At 44.9% G+C, this 15344-nt stretch overlaps 1 protein-coding gene and 1 long non-coding RNA gene across 3 annotated transcripts; one reads left to right on the top strand and one right to left on the bottom strand.

Moving 5' to 3' along the window:
- Positions 1 to 998: 998 nt before the first annotated feature.
- On the top strand, positions 999 to 3735 carry LOC100845211 (S-norcoclaurine synthase 1). 2 transcript variants are annotated; one of them, XR_002964347.1, is made up of 5 exons: positions 999 to 1367; positions 1439 to 1686; positions 1876 to 2200; positions 2532 to 2717; positions 3284 to 3420. XR_002964347.1 is itself a non-coding variant. In XM_003574278.4 (4 exons), the coding sequence occupies exons 1-4, from the start codon at positions 1107 to 1109 to the stop codon at positions 3512 to 3514; spliced, it is 1065 nt and encodes a 354-aa protein (XP_003574326.1). In that variant the 5' UTR covers positions 1002 to 1106; the 3' UTR covers positions 3515 to 3735. The 2 variants fall into 2 exon arrangements, 1 of the variants encoding a protein (XP_003574326.1); XM_003574278.4 differs by lacking the exon at positions 2532 to 2717 and having other exon boundaries at positions 1002 to 1367; positions 3284 to 3735.
- Positions 3736 to 12866: 9131 nt separating this feature from the next.
- On the bottom strand, positions 12867 to 14685 carry LOC112271497. Its single transcript, XR_002964574.1, has 2 exons — positions 13371 to 14685; positions 12867 to 13296 (listed from the first exon to the last, which is right to left on the bottom strand). It is a non-coding gene; the product is annotated as an uncharacterized LOC112271497 (long non-coding RNA).
- Positions 14686 to 15344: the final 659 nt, after the last annotated feature.

Below are 15344 nucleotides of genomic sequence, written 5' to 3'. Positions count from 1 at the left end.
CTTGCGCCACATGGGGCGAACATGCCAGGGGACAATCCGACGCGGGTGGACCATGCGGGAAGTACCTCCGCTCCCGGGTCCTGAGGTCGCCTCTTGATCTGGATTCGGTGATTCATCTGTGCGTGAGGCGTGAACGGGGGCGACGCGCGTGTGGGCGGGGAGGGACGAAGTACGACGTCGCGATGGAGGCGAGGAGGCGTGCGCCCGGCCGTAGAAGGTGGAGCGTGCGTCGTGGCAGGCAGAGCGCCGCCGCCTCCATTGGGTCGGCAGATGTGGGGAGAGATAGAGGCCAAAATTGCAAAACAAAAACAAAAAACAAATTTTGTATAAAATCCTAGATCCGTCCGCAACTTGCACTGCGGATTGTGTTCTTGAAAAACGGAAGGTGCAAAATGCAATTGTACCGACGTACCACGACAAATGGAACACACCTCCTTTCATTATTAGGTGTAGGTGTAGATTGCTGTGTAGAAGATTTGACTTCCTATTAACCAATCAGGACAATATTGCCTGATTATACGTAGAGTTATGACTTGCTAAATTATGTACCTCCCCGTCTAAGTTTATGTACCTCCAGTTTTGGGGTTTCTTAGGCTGTAAGCCTATTTTGTAACTTTTCTACTCCCTCCGTTTCATAATTCTTGTCTCAAATTTCTCCAAATATAGATGTATCTGTTCTTAAAAAACGTTTAGATATATGTAATATTTCGACAAGAATTATGGAACGGAGAGAGTGTTTTAGTTTCTCGGATTTAAATCTATATTAATTGCGACACATATGCCTACTATTTTAAATCTATGTTCACTTTATAAGCCTCGTACTTCCTCCGTTTGTCGTTGTTTAGTTTAGATTTGCATTAAAACGACGATAAGAATTCAGGAACGGAGGAAATAAGTTTCAAATGTATTGACCAAAAATAAAAATAAACAAAACGCGGTGTCCGAAGTTTTCAAACGGGAAGCTGTCAAAGCCAATATCTCAAGTACATAAGGTCAGGGTTGACTTCCGAAATGGATCGCTTGTCTGAATGGCCTGCCTATATCACAGTCTTACTACTCTCTTGATCCATATTGAACCACCAGCAAGGTAATTGCAGCAAGCAAGGATGACCGAGGCCTTGGACAAAATGAAAGTGGAGTTCATCGGCCGCGAAGAGAGCGTGCAGGCCGTCGCGGCGGCCTGCCAGGACACCGGCGAGGTTCCCGAAAGGTACGTCAGGCCGAAGATGGACGCCGACCCCCTCATCGCCGACGCCGAAGGCTACGCCCTGCCGACGATCGACATGTCGAGGCTGCTTAACCCCGAATCCTCCGAGGAGGAATCTGCTAAGCTCGGAGCCGCCTGCGAGCACTGGGGATTCTTCCAGGTCCGGTTTCTCAGTCTTCACAGGCATACACTTCACAATTGTTTCTCTGTAATCGTGTAACTTTTTTGCAGCTGGTGAACCATGGAGTGGACGGAGAGCTGCTGGGGCAGACGAAGGCCGACGTCGCGGCATTCTTCGGCCTTTCCCCGGAGGAGAAGTCGGCGGTGGCGATGCCGCCGGGCGGCATGCAGGGCTTCGGCCACCACTTCGTCTTCTCCGAGGAGCAGAAGCTGGACTGGGCAGACTTGCTGTTCCTCGTGACCAGGCCCGTCGAGGAACGGAGCCTGGGTTTCTGGCCTACCAATCCCTCCACCTTCAGGTGATTCGTCAACCACTTGATGTTCGCATTCAAAATCGTAAATGTTTTCCCTTTTTTTTTTCCTTGTGATGCAAAATTTCATCAAAATTTGAAACCGCGTCAAAGTTTTGATTTGCTTCTGGTGGATTAAACGGCACCTTTGTTTGGAATTACAATACATTTTGATCCTACGACTTTTGCTCATTCCAGGGACACGCTTGACAAGTACACATTGGAGCTAGCAAATGTGACGGAACAACTGTTCAGGTTCATGGCAAAGGACCTGGGAGTTGACCATGAGGCGCTGCTTGGAACCTTCAGGGGGCTGCCCCAGTGCGTAAGGGTCAACTACTACCCTCCCTGCCGTCAAGCCGACAGGGTGCTAGGCCTCTCGCCGCACACCGACGGTGTCGGCATGACGTTGCTCCTCCATGTAAATGATGTGCAAGGGTTGCAGATCAGGAAGGATGGGGAATGGTATCCTGTGGTGGCCCTTCCCGGGGCTCTCATCGTCAACATCGGCGACGTTCTTGAGGTGCGTTCCTTTTTTGTGACAGCCAAACTATATAATGTTGGGCAGAGTACAGACCATGTCATACTGAGACTAGCTTACTAAAGATGGGTAATGAAGCAAACCAAGATCAGCATATGTTTCATAATACCCTACAAACCTACATGCGTACCAAAATCTCCCTTCAGACTAACAAGAACACATTATATAGCTGCCACAGTTTCAGCTAGCTGTGAGCTTATATGGTCTATATTCTTCCAAGGCACTTCCGCTTGTTCAGCTTCATATGCTTCCTTAGCCTCCTCAACCAATTATTTCAATAGTTTTTCTTTCGAAGTCCTAACATCATGAGTAGACACCATATCTTTGTAGGTTTTCAAGCAAGCATCCTTATTCAGCTCAACTTCGTATTTATGTGCATCATTCACCAACCTTGATACCTCGTCTTCTGAAATCATCTGAAAGAAACATGATTTGGACATTCAAATGAGTGACATGTTTCCAAGAAATGGACAGCATGCAGCTGGACCTTCGCAAAATAGTACGTAAAATTTACCTCACTTTTAATCCTAGTTAATCCCTCCGTTTGGGTTATACTCCGTATAAGGCTTCTATTGAAGTTTGTGCCACACTTTTACTAATAATTATTCAAATTATATTTAGCAAATTATACCATTAGAAAGAGGTTTTCAATCGAATCCAACAATATATCTTTTGTGCGGCAATAATCTCATATTACCAATGTAATTTTTGGTCAAAGTTCGGCATAAAATTATGCGTGGGTCTTATAAACCCAAACGGAGTGAGTACTACTGTACTCTGACGGTCTGACCTGTTGCTGAGAAAATTGCCTAAGCTGCAAGAAACAATGAATACTTCCAACGCGTTACTAGACACATTTTGAGTTTTTGACGGCCGCAGCACGGCATTTGAGGACCGAGCACGAACTTACACATAGGAAACACTCGAAAGGAAAAGTACCAGCTCAGGGGAAAATTAGAATGTTTACACACAAATTTATGCAATTTATTAACGGATTTGCCATATTCCTAGCTAAGACAACGTTACTCTCAAATCGCCTGATAAATTGCTGATGATTTCCAACAGATCCTCACCAATGGCAAGTACAAGAGCATCGAGCACCGGGCGGTGGTGAACCCTGACACGGAAAGGATCACCATTGCGGCGTTCCACAGCGCACACCTTTCCTGCACGATCGGGCCGCTTCCAGAGCTAGGCAACGCGCGCTACAGGGCGATGGATGGCGTCGAGTTCACCAAGGGATACTTCGCAGCGAAGCTGGAAGGCAGGAGGTACTTGGAGAGCCTGAAGTTATAAGCATATATATACGATTAGACTGAGAATGTTATGATTAATTTCTGATCTTTTCTATTTCGTGGATTGCTCATAATGAATTGTGCCTATCTTTCAGCATGGTTGTGATGTGTAATTTTCTAGTAGCATGATTTTAACTGGTCTGGAGTTCTGAAAACCTTAACCATGCAATCAAATAATTTGGGGGAACCTTTTTTAAGGAAATATTTTGTGAACATTATGTACATACTACTTGTGCTTGAGCATTCTCCGAACATTCTTTTATTTTTGTACTCCCTCTGGTCCATTTTGTACTAAATCCCCGACACTTTATCAATTGGAGGGAGTACTATATATTCAATAAAGCATTATCTACCGTATGTATGTTCGGTCATGTGAAAAAACAATGATGATCTATGGTATGATGATCAAGTATGGAGGAATACACAGTTGCTGTGAATAAACTAAGATAATAGCGGACACAAAGTGGACTGCAAGGCATGGATCAAGTCCATAACCAAAACTCGATCATGGATGGCGGCGGCGTATCAGGTGAATCTGACCACCTTGGTGCATCCCTACATCCATTCATCGCCAACCTTCCGATCCAAATCGTGTGCCCAGAGCCCTCCGATGGCAACTTATAAAAACACGCCCACCTCCACCCCCAACTTAGCTTGTGAATTTGCAAGAAACCCCTCAGTCGTATGCTCGTACGAATCTCTCCTGACTCCCCGGTAATTCCTCTTTGCTCTTTCTCAATGCCTCAACCATCTCTCCAACCCCAAATCACCAGCGGCGGCCTCGGAATCCACAGGATTGGGATGGCCACCGGATTCCTTCCGCACAAGATCTACTTAGGTTTACACAAGTTTCTGCAATCGCAGCCTGCGAGGGTGGCTTGTGGTAGGCGGCCACTACATGAGCCTGCGCTAGGACGGAGATACGGCAGCCTGCGGACACCATATCCTAGTGACAGCAGCTCCTTGTTAACACATACATGCTAGAATTTAGTTTCAAATATGACATGCAGGTTTTTAAAGATCAACAACGCAAGAAGGTTGTCATGCAAGTCTGAACTCTTAACTTGGTACAGAAATTCAGATCATCATGCATGGACAGATCTCTTGCAGGAGGAATTATATCGAAGACATCAAGTCAATTTCAGCTAGCTTTGAGTGTACTTCGTATTTCTTTTGTTTTTGTCAGTCGGTGGTATGATGAGCTAGATTAGCTATCCAGATTGTTAGAATTGTTGGGTGCATTAGGGTGCATTAGTCAGAGTCGTTACTGTTTTAACAAATATTTCAATCAATAAAACCTTCCTATGTTCAGAAGAACATCTGATGTACCCTACTGAAAACGTGAAGTCATGATCTGCGGTTCAGCAGTTGGAGAGATTTGGAGAGAAGCAGAGTAGAGCAAAGGCGACTTGTCTCTAGACCGGGAGATGGGAAAGCTCCTGGTCGTGTACTAAACCCGGGAGGAAGGAGGATGAACAAGTTCTTCCCTTAGCCTCCATCTAAGAAGATTTGCCGTCCCTAATCGAGGTGGTCGCCATGGGGTGATTGAACGAGGAGTCAAGAGGTTCTTGCCAATACGGGGTAGTCATGGGCTGGGAGAGATTCCTGGGGCCGGCCGGTAGGTTTTCTGCAAATTCGTGGGCTTAGTTGGGCTACCTAGAAGCAGGCGTGTTTTTGCAAATTTACCGCATAAGTACTCCAGCCGCACGAATTGGATCGGGTGGTTGACGCTGAACGGATGCAGGGATGCACCAATGTGGTCAGATTCACCTGATACGACGCCATCATGGACAGCAACATAGAAACCTCCAGGAAGATAAAGATAAAGATCGTGGCTTAGTCTTGAGCTAGCCTCCCATGCTGATGGTTATTGTTGGTATGTGTCATAGAATTAGAGGATAATATGGGGACTAAAATGTAAAAATGTAAAGTGAACAATATGATATAGTTGTATCATAGAGAATGGATTAGGTAAGACCCATCCAGAAATTTCCCCCAACTTCTTGCTTATGGTTGTCTCTCCTCTTCATTCCTAATGCTTCGTTTGGATGTAGATATTGGGAGGGTTGGAATTGAATTGGGATGAATGCCAATTCAACAAGTAAACTGAATTGGGTCTGAAATCGAATTCCGTTGTTTGGATGTGACTTGAATTGGCACATAGAATTGAAACAAGACACCAATTCCAATTCTTGTTTGGATGGACAAAGTTTGGAATTAATCTTCACAACATACGTATGTGTCACGCTGATTATATATCAGTACCATAACAAGGCACAAATTATTACCAGCGACAAATCACAGTAATTTGAATGTTTTACATGATCTCCATTAAGCATAGCAGAGGAGAGCCGAGCAAAACAAACCGCGTCCAAGAATCAAAATCCAAGGATCGCAGCGGAATCAAGAACAAAATCTGAACCAAGAACCATATGAAAATCAAGAGTTGGAAGCCATCACCACGCTCCATGCTTAGGAACGGCGCTCGTCTCATCCTCCGCCACCGCCATCATCTGCCTCACCCTTGCATACACCCTCATACCGTCCTCCACCACCGCCGCCATCACCGACTGCGGAGCCTTCCTCAGCTTCGATGGCGGTGCTAGATGTCGTCGTAGCCAGAGATCTGACGGAGACATGGCGGTTGGTCGCCCCTGGGGCCGCACGACGAAGGAGGGCAGCAGAGATCTGCAGTCTCCCGCCGTGGGCTCTGGACTCAGTCTGACCCGGCCACTGCCGGTGGCCTCTCCGTCTTTCGTGACGGCTCCGCCGTCGCCGGCGGTTGCTCTGAACGGGGTGCCAAAGCCCTGAACAGGGAGGAGGAGAGAGAGGCGAAGGCGGCGGGATGGGGAGGAGGGCAAGAGCAGGAGAGGCGGCACCTGCGGGATCGAGAGGAGCAGGCAGAGGCGGCATCGGCGGGATCGAGAGGAGCATGGAGAGGCTGCTCCGACGGAATCTCTGTGCAGCGGGGCGAGCTCAAGTTGGCCGAAGGACCAAGAGCGCGCCGCCGTCTCCTCTCCCGGCTCTGTCTTTTCCTTCTCTCGAGGAGGCTGAAGCGGTAAGTGACCCTTTGCGGGAATGAGCTCGGCCGAATTCTGAGCAATACGGAGGGAGGGAGCTCCGAATTGAGTCACGAAGCGAGGGCTCCTCCTCAATACCATTTGGCATTCACGTCTGTTTCCAAGTCTCAATTCCGTTCGCATCCAAACACTGGAATTGGAAGTTGGCAATACCAATTCCCAATTCCATGCTTCAATATCTACGTCCAAACACAGTGTAACACTAAAATCCCCAAATCCACATGGTATCAAAGCGGATCGATCGTGCGTGATCTTCCCGTGATTCAATCGAGCGCGGTGCTGTGTTCCGTGAGTTGCTGGGTGGTGGAGTTGCCGGGTTGGGTCGCAGGAAGCCCCCATTGCCGTCGGCCGCCGTTTGAGTCGTCTGCCAGCTGCCTGTGCATGCTCTTGTTGCTGAAGAATAGCTCGTGTTGCTGTGTCTTTCTCGAGCTGCCTCTCTCTGCAATAGGTGTGTTTCCATCGAGTGTTTGGCTGGCTAATTGAGTCTTCATCGAGTGTGTGGTTGTTGGGAAGCATGGAACCAATTGTCCGAGAGCAGGTGGAAAGTATGGTCAGTGTGTCAGAAGTATGGATAGCTCTGGAGAAGCAATTTGCAGGGAAGTCGAATAAGATGCAAGCTACTCGCGTTATGCATGAGCTAATCTACCTAAAACAAGACTCAAGGTCTGTCACGCAGTATGTCGGTGAGATGAAAAAATTATACAGAGATTTGCACTATTATCACCCTTTTGAACCTGCTGATAAAAAGGACTTAGACACTCATCACAAATGGTTTGAGCAAGATTTTCTTAGATGGTCTGGATAAAAAGTTTAATCTTCGCCTGCAGTTAATCTTCTCCGAGACCGAATGGCCCAGCCTAGAAGACATTGTCTCGAGTGTGATGGAGGAGGAGACATGGCTTGCTGATGGAAAAGAGGAGAATAATCAAAATGGTGCAAATGCTCATGCAGCTATGTCATTGCAAATATTTCAGGCGTGTCGCAGCAAAAGCATGAGTGCAGATAAGAATAGGTTCTTCTGTGACTATTGCAAGCAAAGGGGGCACACTAAAGAAAGGTGCTACAAGTTGCATGGTTTTCCACCTGGTTGGCAAAAGGGAAGATCTCAGCAAGGGGGAGCTCTAGGTGGTAAGTGGAAGCAGGCTAATCACACTTCAGCCACAGGGGAAGTTCCAGTGGCTGATGCTAGTTTTTGTGTCACTTCTGAAGGTATGGAATCTCAAGCTCATACAACCACAGCCCAATCTAGATCTTGGATTATTGATACAGGAGCCACTAACCACATGACAGGAGACTCGCACTTATTTATGTCCTACAAACCATGTTTAGGTAAGGACAAAGTACGTGTGGCTGACGGATCCACATCATCTATCATAGGGCGTGGATCCATCAGATGCACTAATATCTTGTCCTTATCACCAGTTCTGCATGTTCCTAATTTCCCTGTTAACCTTCTATCAGTCAGCTCTATTACAAAGTCCCTCAATTGTAGAGGTTGGTTTGATCCTACCTGTTGTGCTTTTCAGGAGCTGGGGACAGGGAGGCTACTTGGGACTGGGACCGTGCATGATGGACTCTACTATCTTGATGAAGGAAGTGATGAAGTTGCCCTTGCTACATGCATGTCTCCTAGTCAAGAATTACTATTGCACCACCGCATGCTTGGACATCTCTCTTTTGCTTCTCTATCTCGTATTTATCCTTCTCTATTTAATTTATGTCCTAGGGAATCCCTTGTATGCGATGCCTGTGAGTTGGCTAAACATACAAGGGGTACCTATCCTAGTAGGGGATTAAGAAGTGAAAATCCTTTTCAAGTTATCCACTCTGATGTTTGGGGACCCTATGAGGTTCACTCTGTTTCTGGACATAGATGGTTCATAACCTTTATTGATTGCTTTAGTCGCTATACTTGGCTTTATCTATTGAAACGCAAAAGTGTTGTGTTCTTTGTTTTCAAAGATTTATATGCCCTTATTCAAAACCAATTTGGATCAACCATTAAAATTTTGCGTTCTGACAACGGCACTGAATATGTTAACCAGGAGTTTGGGTTGTTTCTTGCCTCACATGGCATTGAACATCAAACTACCTGTGTTAACACTCTTGAACAGAATGGTGTTGCAGAATGTAAAAATCGACATTTGTTTGAGGTTGCTCGCTCTCTTATGTTTACAATGAATGTGCCTAAGTTTCTTTGGGGAGAGGCAATTAAAACTGCAACCTACTTAATAAATTGTATGCCATCCCGTATTCTTAACTATAAGACTCCCGTTGAATGTCTTTTGAAAACAAATGATTTTGTGGTCTCTCCAAAGGTCTTTGGGTGTGTTTGCTTTGTTCATGATTATAGAAACTCTGTTGGAGAACTTGACCCTCGTGCAATCAAGTGTGTGTTTATGGGCTATTCTTCATCTCAAAAGGGTTATAGATGTTGGTGTCCCTCAGAGCGTCGTTTCTTTGTCAGTATGGATGTGACATTCCGCGAGCATGAACCTTATTATGGCCTTGCCAATGACACTAGAATTACCTTATCTAATCTTGAAGTGGAACAAGAGGGGGAGAGTAATAGTGGAGGCAATCTAGAGGGCTCTGTTCTTGTTCCCACTTTAGATGTTCCATCCATTGATAATAAGTCTCCTACTCAGGGGGAGGAAACAAATATTAATGGTGATTCTAATGATAGTAATTCTAGTCATGGAGACATGCAAGATGTGATAGAGAACTCATTGCCACCTTCTCAGGATTTAGAGTCTTCTATGCATGAGGACCCAGGTACCAACTTGCACTCTCTTAGTCCACTTGCTCCGACTAGCACCATAGGCCAAGGTTCTAATCAATTATCTACTCATGATTCTCAAACTGATTTGCCTATTGCTCTTAGAAAACCTACTAGATCTTTAAATGTTCCAGCATACCTCAAAGACTATAAACATAATATTACAAATTTCCTATCATATAAAAATTGTATCCCATCCTTCTAAAGTTTTATTGCATCCCTTGATTCCGTACCTATACTAACTGGAAAGAAGCTAAAGAGGATCCGAAGTGGAAAGATGCAATGCTTGAGGAGATGAGAGCCTTGGAGAAGAACAAAACCTGGGAGCTTGTTAATCTACCACAAGGTAAGCAACCTGTTGGCTGTAAGTGGGTTTTCACAATTAAGCATACTCCGGAAGGCAAAGTGGATAGATATAAAGCTCGTCTTGTGGCTAAGGAATACACACAAACATATGGTATTGATTATGAAGAGACTTTTGCACCATCGGCTAAGATGAACTCGGTAAGAACACTTATATCCTATGCAGCCAACTTTGATTGGAACATTTATCAAACGGACGTAAAAAATGCATCTCTTCATGGTGATCTCGAAGAGGAAGTGTACATGCATATTCCACCAGGGTTTGAAACAAATCAAACTTTTGGAAAAGTGTTGCGCTTGTGCCACTCTTTATATGGTTTAAAGCAGTCGCCACGAGCGTGGTTTGACCGGTTTAGAAAGGCAATGCTGAAAAGAGGTTATCTCCAAAGTAATGCTGACCATACACTATTCTATAAGCACAATGAGGAAAAGGTAGCAATCCTGATAGTATATGTCGATGATATTGTGATCACCGGGAATGATTCAAAGGAAATTTCAGATCTGAAATGTCATCTTGCACAAGAGTTTGAAGTGAAAGATTTGGGACACTTGAGATACTTTCTTGGTATAGAAGTCTCTAGAGGGTCTAAAGGCATTTTTCTTTGCCAGCACAAGTATATCTTGGATTTACTGAAAGAGACAGGTATGCTTGGATCTCGCCCAATAGCTACACCAATTGAACAAAATCATCGCTTGAGTGCTGACACAGGAACCCCAGTGGACCGAGAGCACTATCAAAGATTGGTTGGAAGACTGATATATTTGTCTCACACTCGTCCAATACTTAGTGTTGTTAGCCAATATATGCATAATCCAAAATCAACTCATATGGAAGCTGTGAATAGAATCTTACGCTACCTCAAAGGCTGCCCAGGTAAAGGACTCTTATATACTCGTCAAGCGAACCTGCAAGTTGAATGCTACACAGATGCAGATTGGGCAGGTTCATTGGATGGCAGACGCTTGACATCAGGATATTGCACATTTGTTGGAGGTAACTTGGTGTCATGGCGAAGCAAGAAGCAGAGTGTTGTGGCTCGATCCACTGCGGAGGCTGAGTTCCGATCTATGGCTCATGGCGTGTGCGAATTGTTATGGCTGCAAATCCTTCTAACAGAGTTGAGGTTGTACAAGCACACCCCTTTGATGTTGTATTGTGACAACAAAGCAGCCATTGATATTGCCAACAATCCAGTTCAGCACGATCGAACGAAGCATGTCGAGATTGATAGACACTTTATCAAAGAGAAACTCGAAACAGGAACCATATGCTTACCATATGTGAATTCAGCTAGTCAAGTGGCAGATGTGCTTACTAAGGGACTACCAGACAAGTCATTCTCTATGTTTTGTAGCAAGATGGGTCTGTATGATATTTTTGCCTCATCTTGAGGGGGAGTGTTGGTGTGTGTCATAGAATTAAAGGATAATATGGGGACTAAAATGTAAAGTGAACAATATGATATAGTTGTATCATAGAGAATGGACTGGGTAAGACCCATCCAGAAATTTTCCCCAACTTCTTACTTATGGTTGTCTCTCCTCTTAATCCCTAACACTAAAATCCCCAAATCCACAGTTACACTCATTTAGAGGTACCATCCAAAAAGTTTAGGTTGCAACACCCGGAGAAAAATCCCTTATCAGACGAAATTACACCATGATCACTAGGATAGACAAAAAGGGTAGTTCAATTGGCAAACAAGTTGTAACAGGCTCTCCGCAGCAACCCCTTGCGCATTTGTCATTGGTTCTCTCTTTCTATCGGTAACAATATTCACGATGTGATATCTTGCAGTTGTAAAATCTGCATCTAGACTAAACAATTTTTCCTAAGAAAGGCCTAAATTTCCGTGACTTTCTCCCATCGTCATTAATCAAAGTTACTTTGTATAATTGCAACGCTATGATAAGAACAGATAGAGTTTCTTCTATGCGTACATGGCCATCATGTGCAACGCTATCTCTAATAACTTTGGTTTGCAAATCCCCCTGAGACATTAAAAAGATTTCAGCTTAAGGATTCAAGTGTGTGTACATACAAATTGTGCAAGGCTATAGATTCTGATGATACGCTATTATTTATTTAATTAGCATCCATAGAAGCAATAGAAGTGAAGTAAGATACTGTTACATCAATGCAATCTCATAGTGGTTGGCATTAGACAACAGCTTACTAGAGAGAAAATTCCAATTCCAAATAATCAAAATTAGCAATGCAACACTCCACTAGCGTGAGCAGGAGCATGTAGGCTTGCCCCTATTGCGTTTCCAATCGATGAACACATCCACTAGCGTACCATTGAAATATGAGCACTGGTTTAGTCGTCTCCGTCATCTCAAGACTGTGGCTTGACGGACCACCCATCCACAACAAAATCAGCTGCTCCCTTGTTTCTGAAAGAAATGGCCCGCACGAAACGACCCCTCATCCTATTCTCGGAGGAGACGATGGATGTGGAACTCACGAGAGCCGCCATGGGAGAACTCATGGGGCGGTTCGGGCAAGAGATCCAGTGGCAGCGTGAAGGGTTGCAGGCGACGGTCTGTTCGGTGCTTACTCTCACCTCCTATCCGAGGGAGGGATCTTTGTTATCTTCCGGGAGTCGGGTCAGGAAGAGATCAACACCGCAAACTGTTGTGACGAGGTCAGGGTCAGAGCGGCGGCGAAGGGGGAAGAAATAGGGGACGTTGTGGGCGATGAAGAGCCCAAGGAATGGGGACGGATGGAGGGCCCGAAAGTGGCGGCGGAAGGCATGCGACGAACTAACGACGTGGAGGAAGGTGCGGTAGGCGAGGGCGGCGTGGATGAGGCTTGGCAGTTGGGAGGGGAGGTCACAGCATGCCATGCCTGATGCCCCCATGCATCCACCGTCCATTCAGATCTGACGGTCAGGAATGGTTTTCTCCCGGTGGAGAACTGCTGGCTCAATAGAATAGCGATTTTCTCCCGCCGGACAAGTGCTGGCTTGACTGCTTGGTCAAAAAAAAAAAGTGCTGGCTTGACTGAGCATGTACATCTCGTTAGTTAACAGCAGAGACTATTAATAGCAGAAAATAGAACGCAACACACACCGTTAGTACTAGAAAAAGGAACTGAAAAAGGAAAAACTGAGAAATACATCACAAGGGACATGTTTGCATCAATCAAAACTAAACTGATGTATTACGAGAACAGATTATACAAGCAAAATCTGAACAATTGAAAAGCTTGCAAAGTTCAGCTCCTATTTGGCAAAGTTCAGCTCCTAAAAATTGTAAAAAAATAACATTTGGCAAAGTTCAGCCCTAAAAATGTAAAATTTTCGATTAGCTTTCTCTCAAGGGAAGAATCAAAGTTCGAGCGGCAGACTGTTATTGATCAGGACGTTTGTCCTTATGGTTGCAACACCTCTGAAACTGTGGAGCATTTTGCAATTCTCTGCGTTCGCTGGGTTTCCCGGTTGATGAATTACATAACATTCAAGAACTCTTCAGTTCACTACGGCCAAAGCCTCGGGTTCTCCAGAGCTTGAGCTTCTCCCTGCGTGGGATTCTGCGGCAATTTCTTTTCTTTGGAACCTATGGATCTCAAGGAATCTTAAGGTGTTTGATAATGTTTATTTCTCAATACCAATAGTTCTGTTGATGTGCACCTGCTGCTGTTAGAGGATGGACTGGATGGTCGCTGGCGTCCGACGGCAGAGAGGGGACTGGTCGTCGACGGCCGCTGCGATTGGAGGAGGGGTCGCCGCTGGCGAGGAGGGGCGGAGCAGAGTATGCCGTCGGACTCGGAGCGGAGAGTGGCGACGCGGGGCGAGGCGGGGTGGAGGAGGCCGTCGGAGCGGGGGCAGACGAGGTCGTCCGAGCGGGGGCGGAGGAGCCCGTTGGAGCGGGGGCGGAGGAGCCAGGGGCGGACGGCGGAGCTTGCTCCCCTCTCCCGCGACGGGCGGCGGCGGAGGAGGAGGAGAGCCCGCGTAGTCCGCAGTTTCGGCTAGAAGCCCGCCAAGTTTTGTCCCGTCCCGGTCCTTCCGCGCGTGTGCTGAATCGTGCCGTTCCTGCGATCCCAGTCCGTTGGAGGCGGAGGCGGACGAAGATCTCGATTGTTTTTAAACTCGTGATAAAGATCTCGAAAATTAGTACCACACGGCTAAGCTAAGTAGGTTTGCGGCTGTTTAAAATGTGGCGTCCGGACCCATTGACCACCACCTGGCATATGTGGTAAGCAAAATCTTAAAGCTGAATCAATATAATCTTGGATACATGACATGAGCGTGCTTAGATGCTTCAACCAGTCAACCTAGTTACACATGTGGCGGGCTGGTTTGAGTCATCTAGGGATGGATAATTATAATAGATAGGACTCACCAGCCAAACTTAGTTGCTCATGTGGTTGCTGCTTGAGTAATCTAGCTAATCCTCATATCATATCCTGCACACCGACATGGTGTGCTTTGCTCTTTTTTTAAAATTCTATTTTAGTTTTCGCGAAAAGAAATTAAAACGAGTGTTCAGTTCTCTAACAAAACTTGTTTACTACTCCTTCTGTCCAACAAAAGATGTCTAAGTTTGTCAAAATTTGGATATATCTAGACATAACTTAGTGCATAGATACATTTAAATTTAGTCAAAATTGAGACATCCTTTATTGAACAGATGAAGTATAATAATTTGGTTAGGTAACTTAAGTTATGCAACGTTTATCTGGTACACAAGTAGAATAAAATGAGTGTTCAGTTCTCTAACAAAACTTGTTTACTATAATAATTTGGTTAAGTAACTTTAAGTTATGCAACGTTTATCTGGTACACAACTAGAAATTGGGAAAAACCAGCTATCACTGCAAGTTGTGTACTACCTGTATGTCATAAATAAATATATTATTATTATTATTATTATTATTATTATTATTATTATTATTATGCAGAATACATACTTGTCATATGTAAATACCTGCTACAGCACATTGGGGGGGGGGGGGGGCATTAAAAACGAAAAACGAAACCGTAACATAATTAACCGTTACTAATTTCGGTGGCTAAATGTGATCGAATGAATTCGGTTATTAAACTTGGTTAACATAGAAGTGGAAATCAAGTATATGTACAAGTGATTGAGGCCAAAGCCAAAAGCAAAAGAGAGAAAAACCGTCCATGGGGGCCAGCGATGTGACGACAAAGGCAGAAACGGTCACTGCCTGAAAAATGGTTGCGCTCTTTCCAAATGTTTCACCCCATTGAAATTCGTCTTCTATCCTTCCTTGTCAAATCGTCTTGGATGCTTGAATCCACCACAAAGTGTCACCGTAGTCGGAAGGCTTGATCTGCTGAAGGGTTCTTGCTAGAATTCATTTGTTTTTCTATGGCGTGTCACACTCTCATGACACTAATTATTATACTCCCTCCGTCCATATTAAGTGCCGAAATATTACATGTATGTAGACGTATTTTAGTATATAGATATCTCCATTTTTAAACAAATTTGAGTTATGATATGGAATAGTTTTTAGTCCCGTAGGATTCAATAGTAGTAGATGACAACCTAATCATGTGTTTTTCCTATTCATGTGTTTTAGAAATCCTCAAATCAAAAAGGCTAGGCAGGAACAGAGAGAAAGAAATCCATCAATC

This window comes from Brachypodium distachyon, chromosome 3 (assembly GCF_000005505.3).
Source record: "Brachypodium distachyon strain Bd21 chromosome 3, Brachypodium_distachyon_v3.0, whole genome shotgun sequence".
In the NCBI taxonomy this organism is placed as follows: domain Eukaryota; kingdom Viridiplantae; phylum Streptophyta; class Magnoliopsida; order Poales; family Poaceae; genus Brachypodium; species Brachypodium distachyon.
Note: the sequence above shows the minus strand (reverse complement) of the source record. Positions and strands in the feature narration are given on the sequence as shown.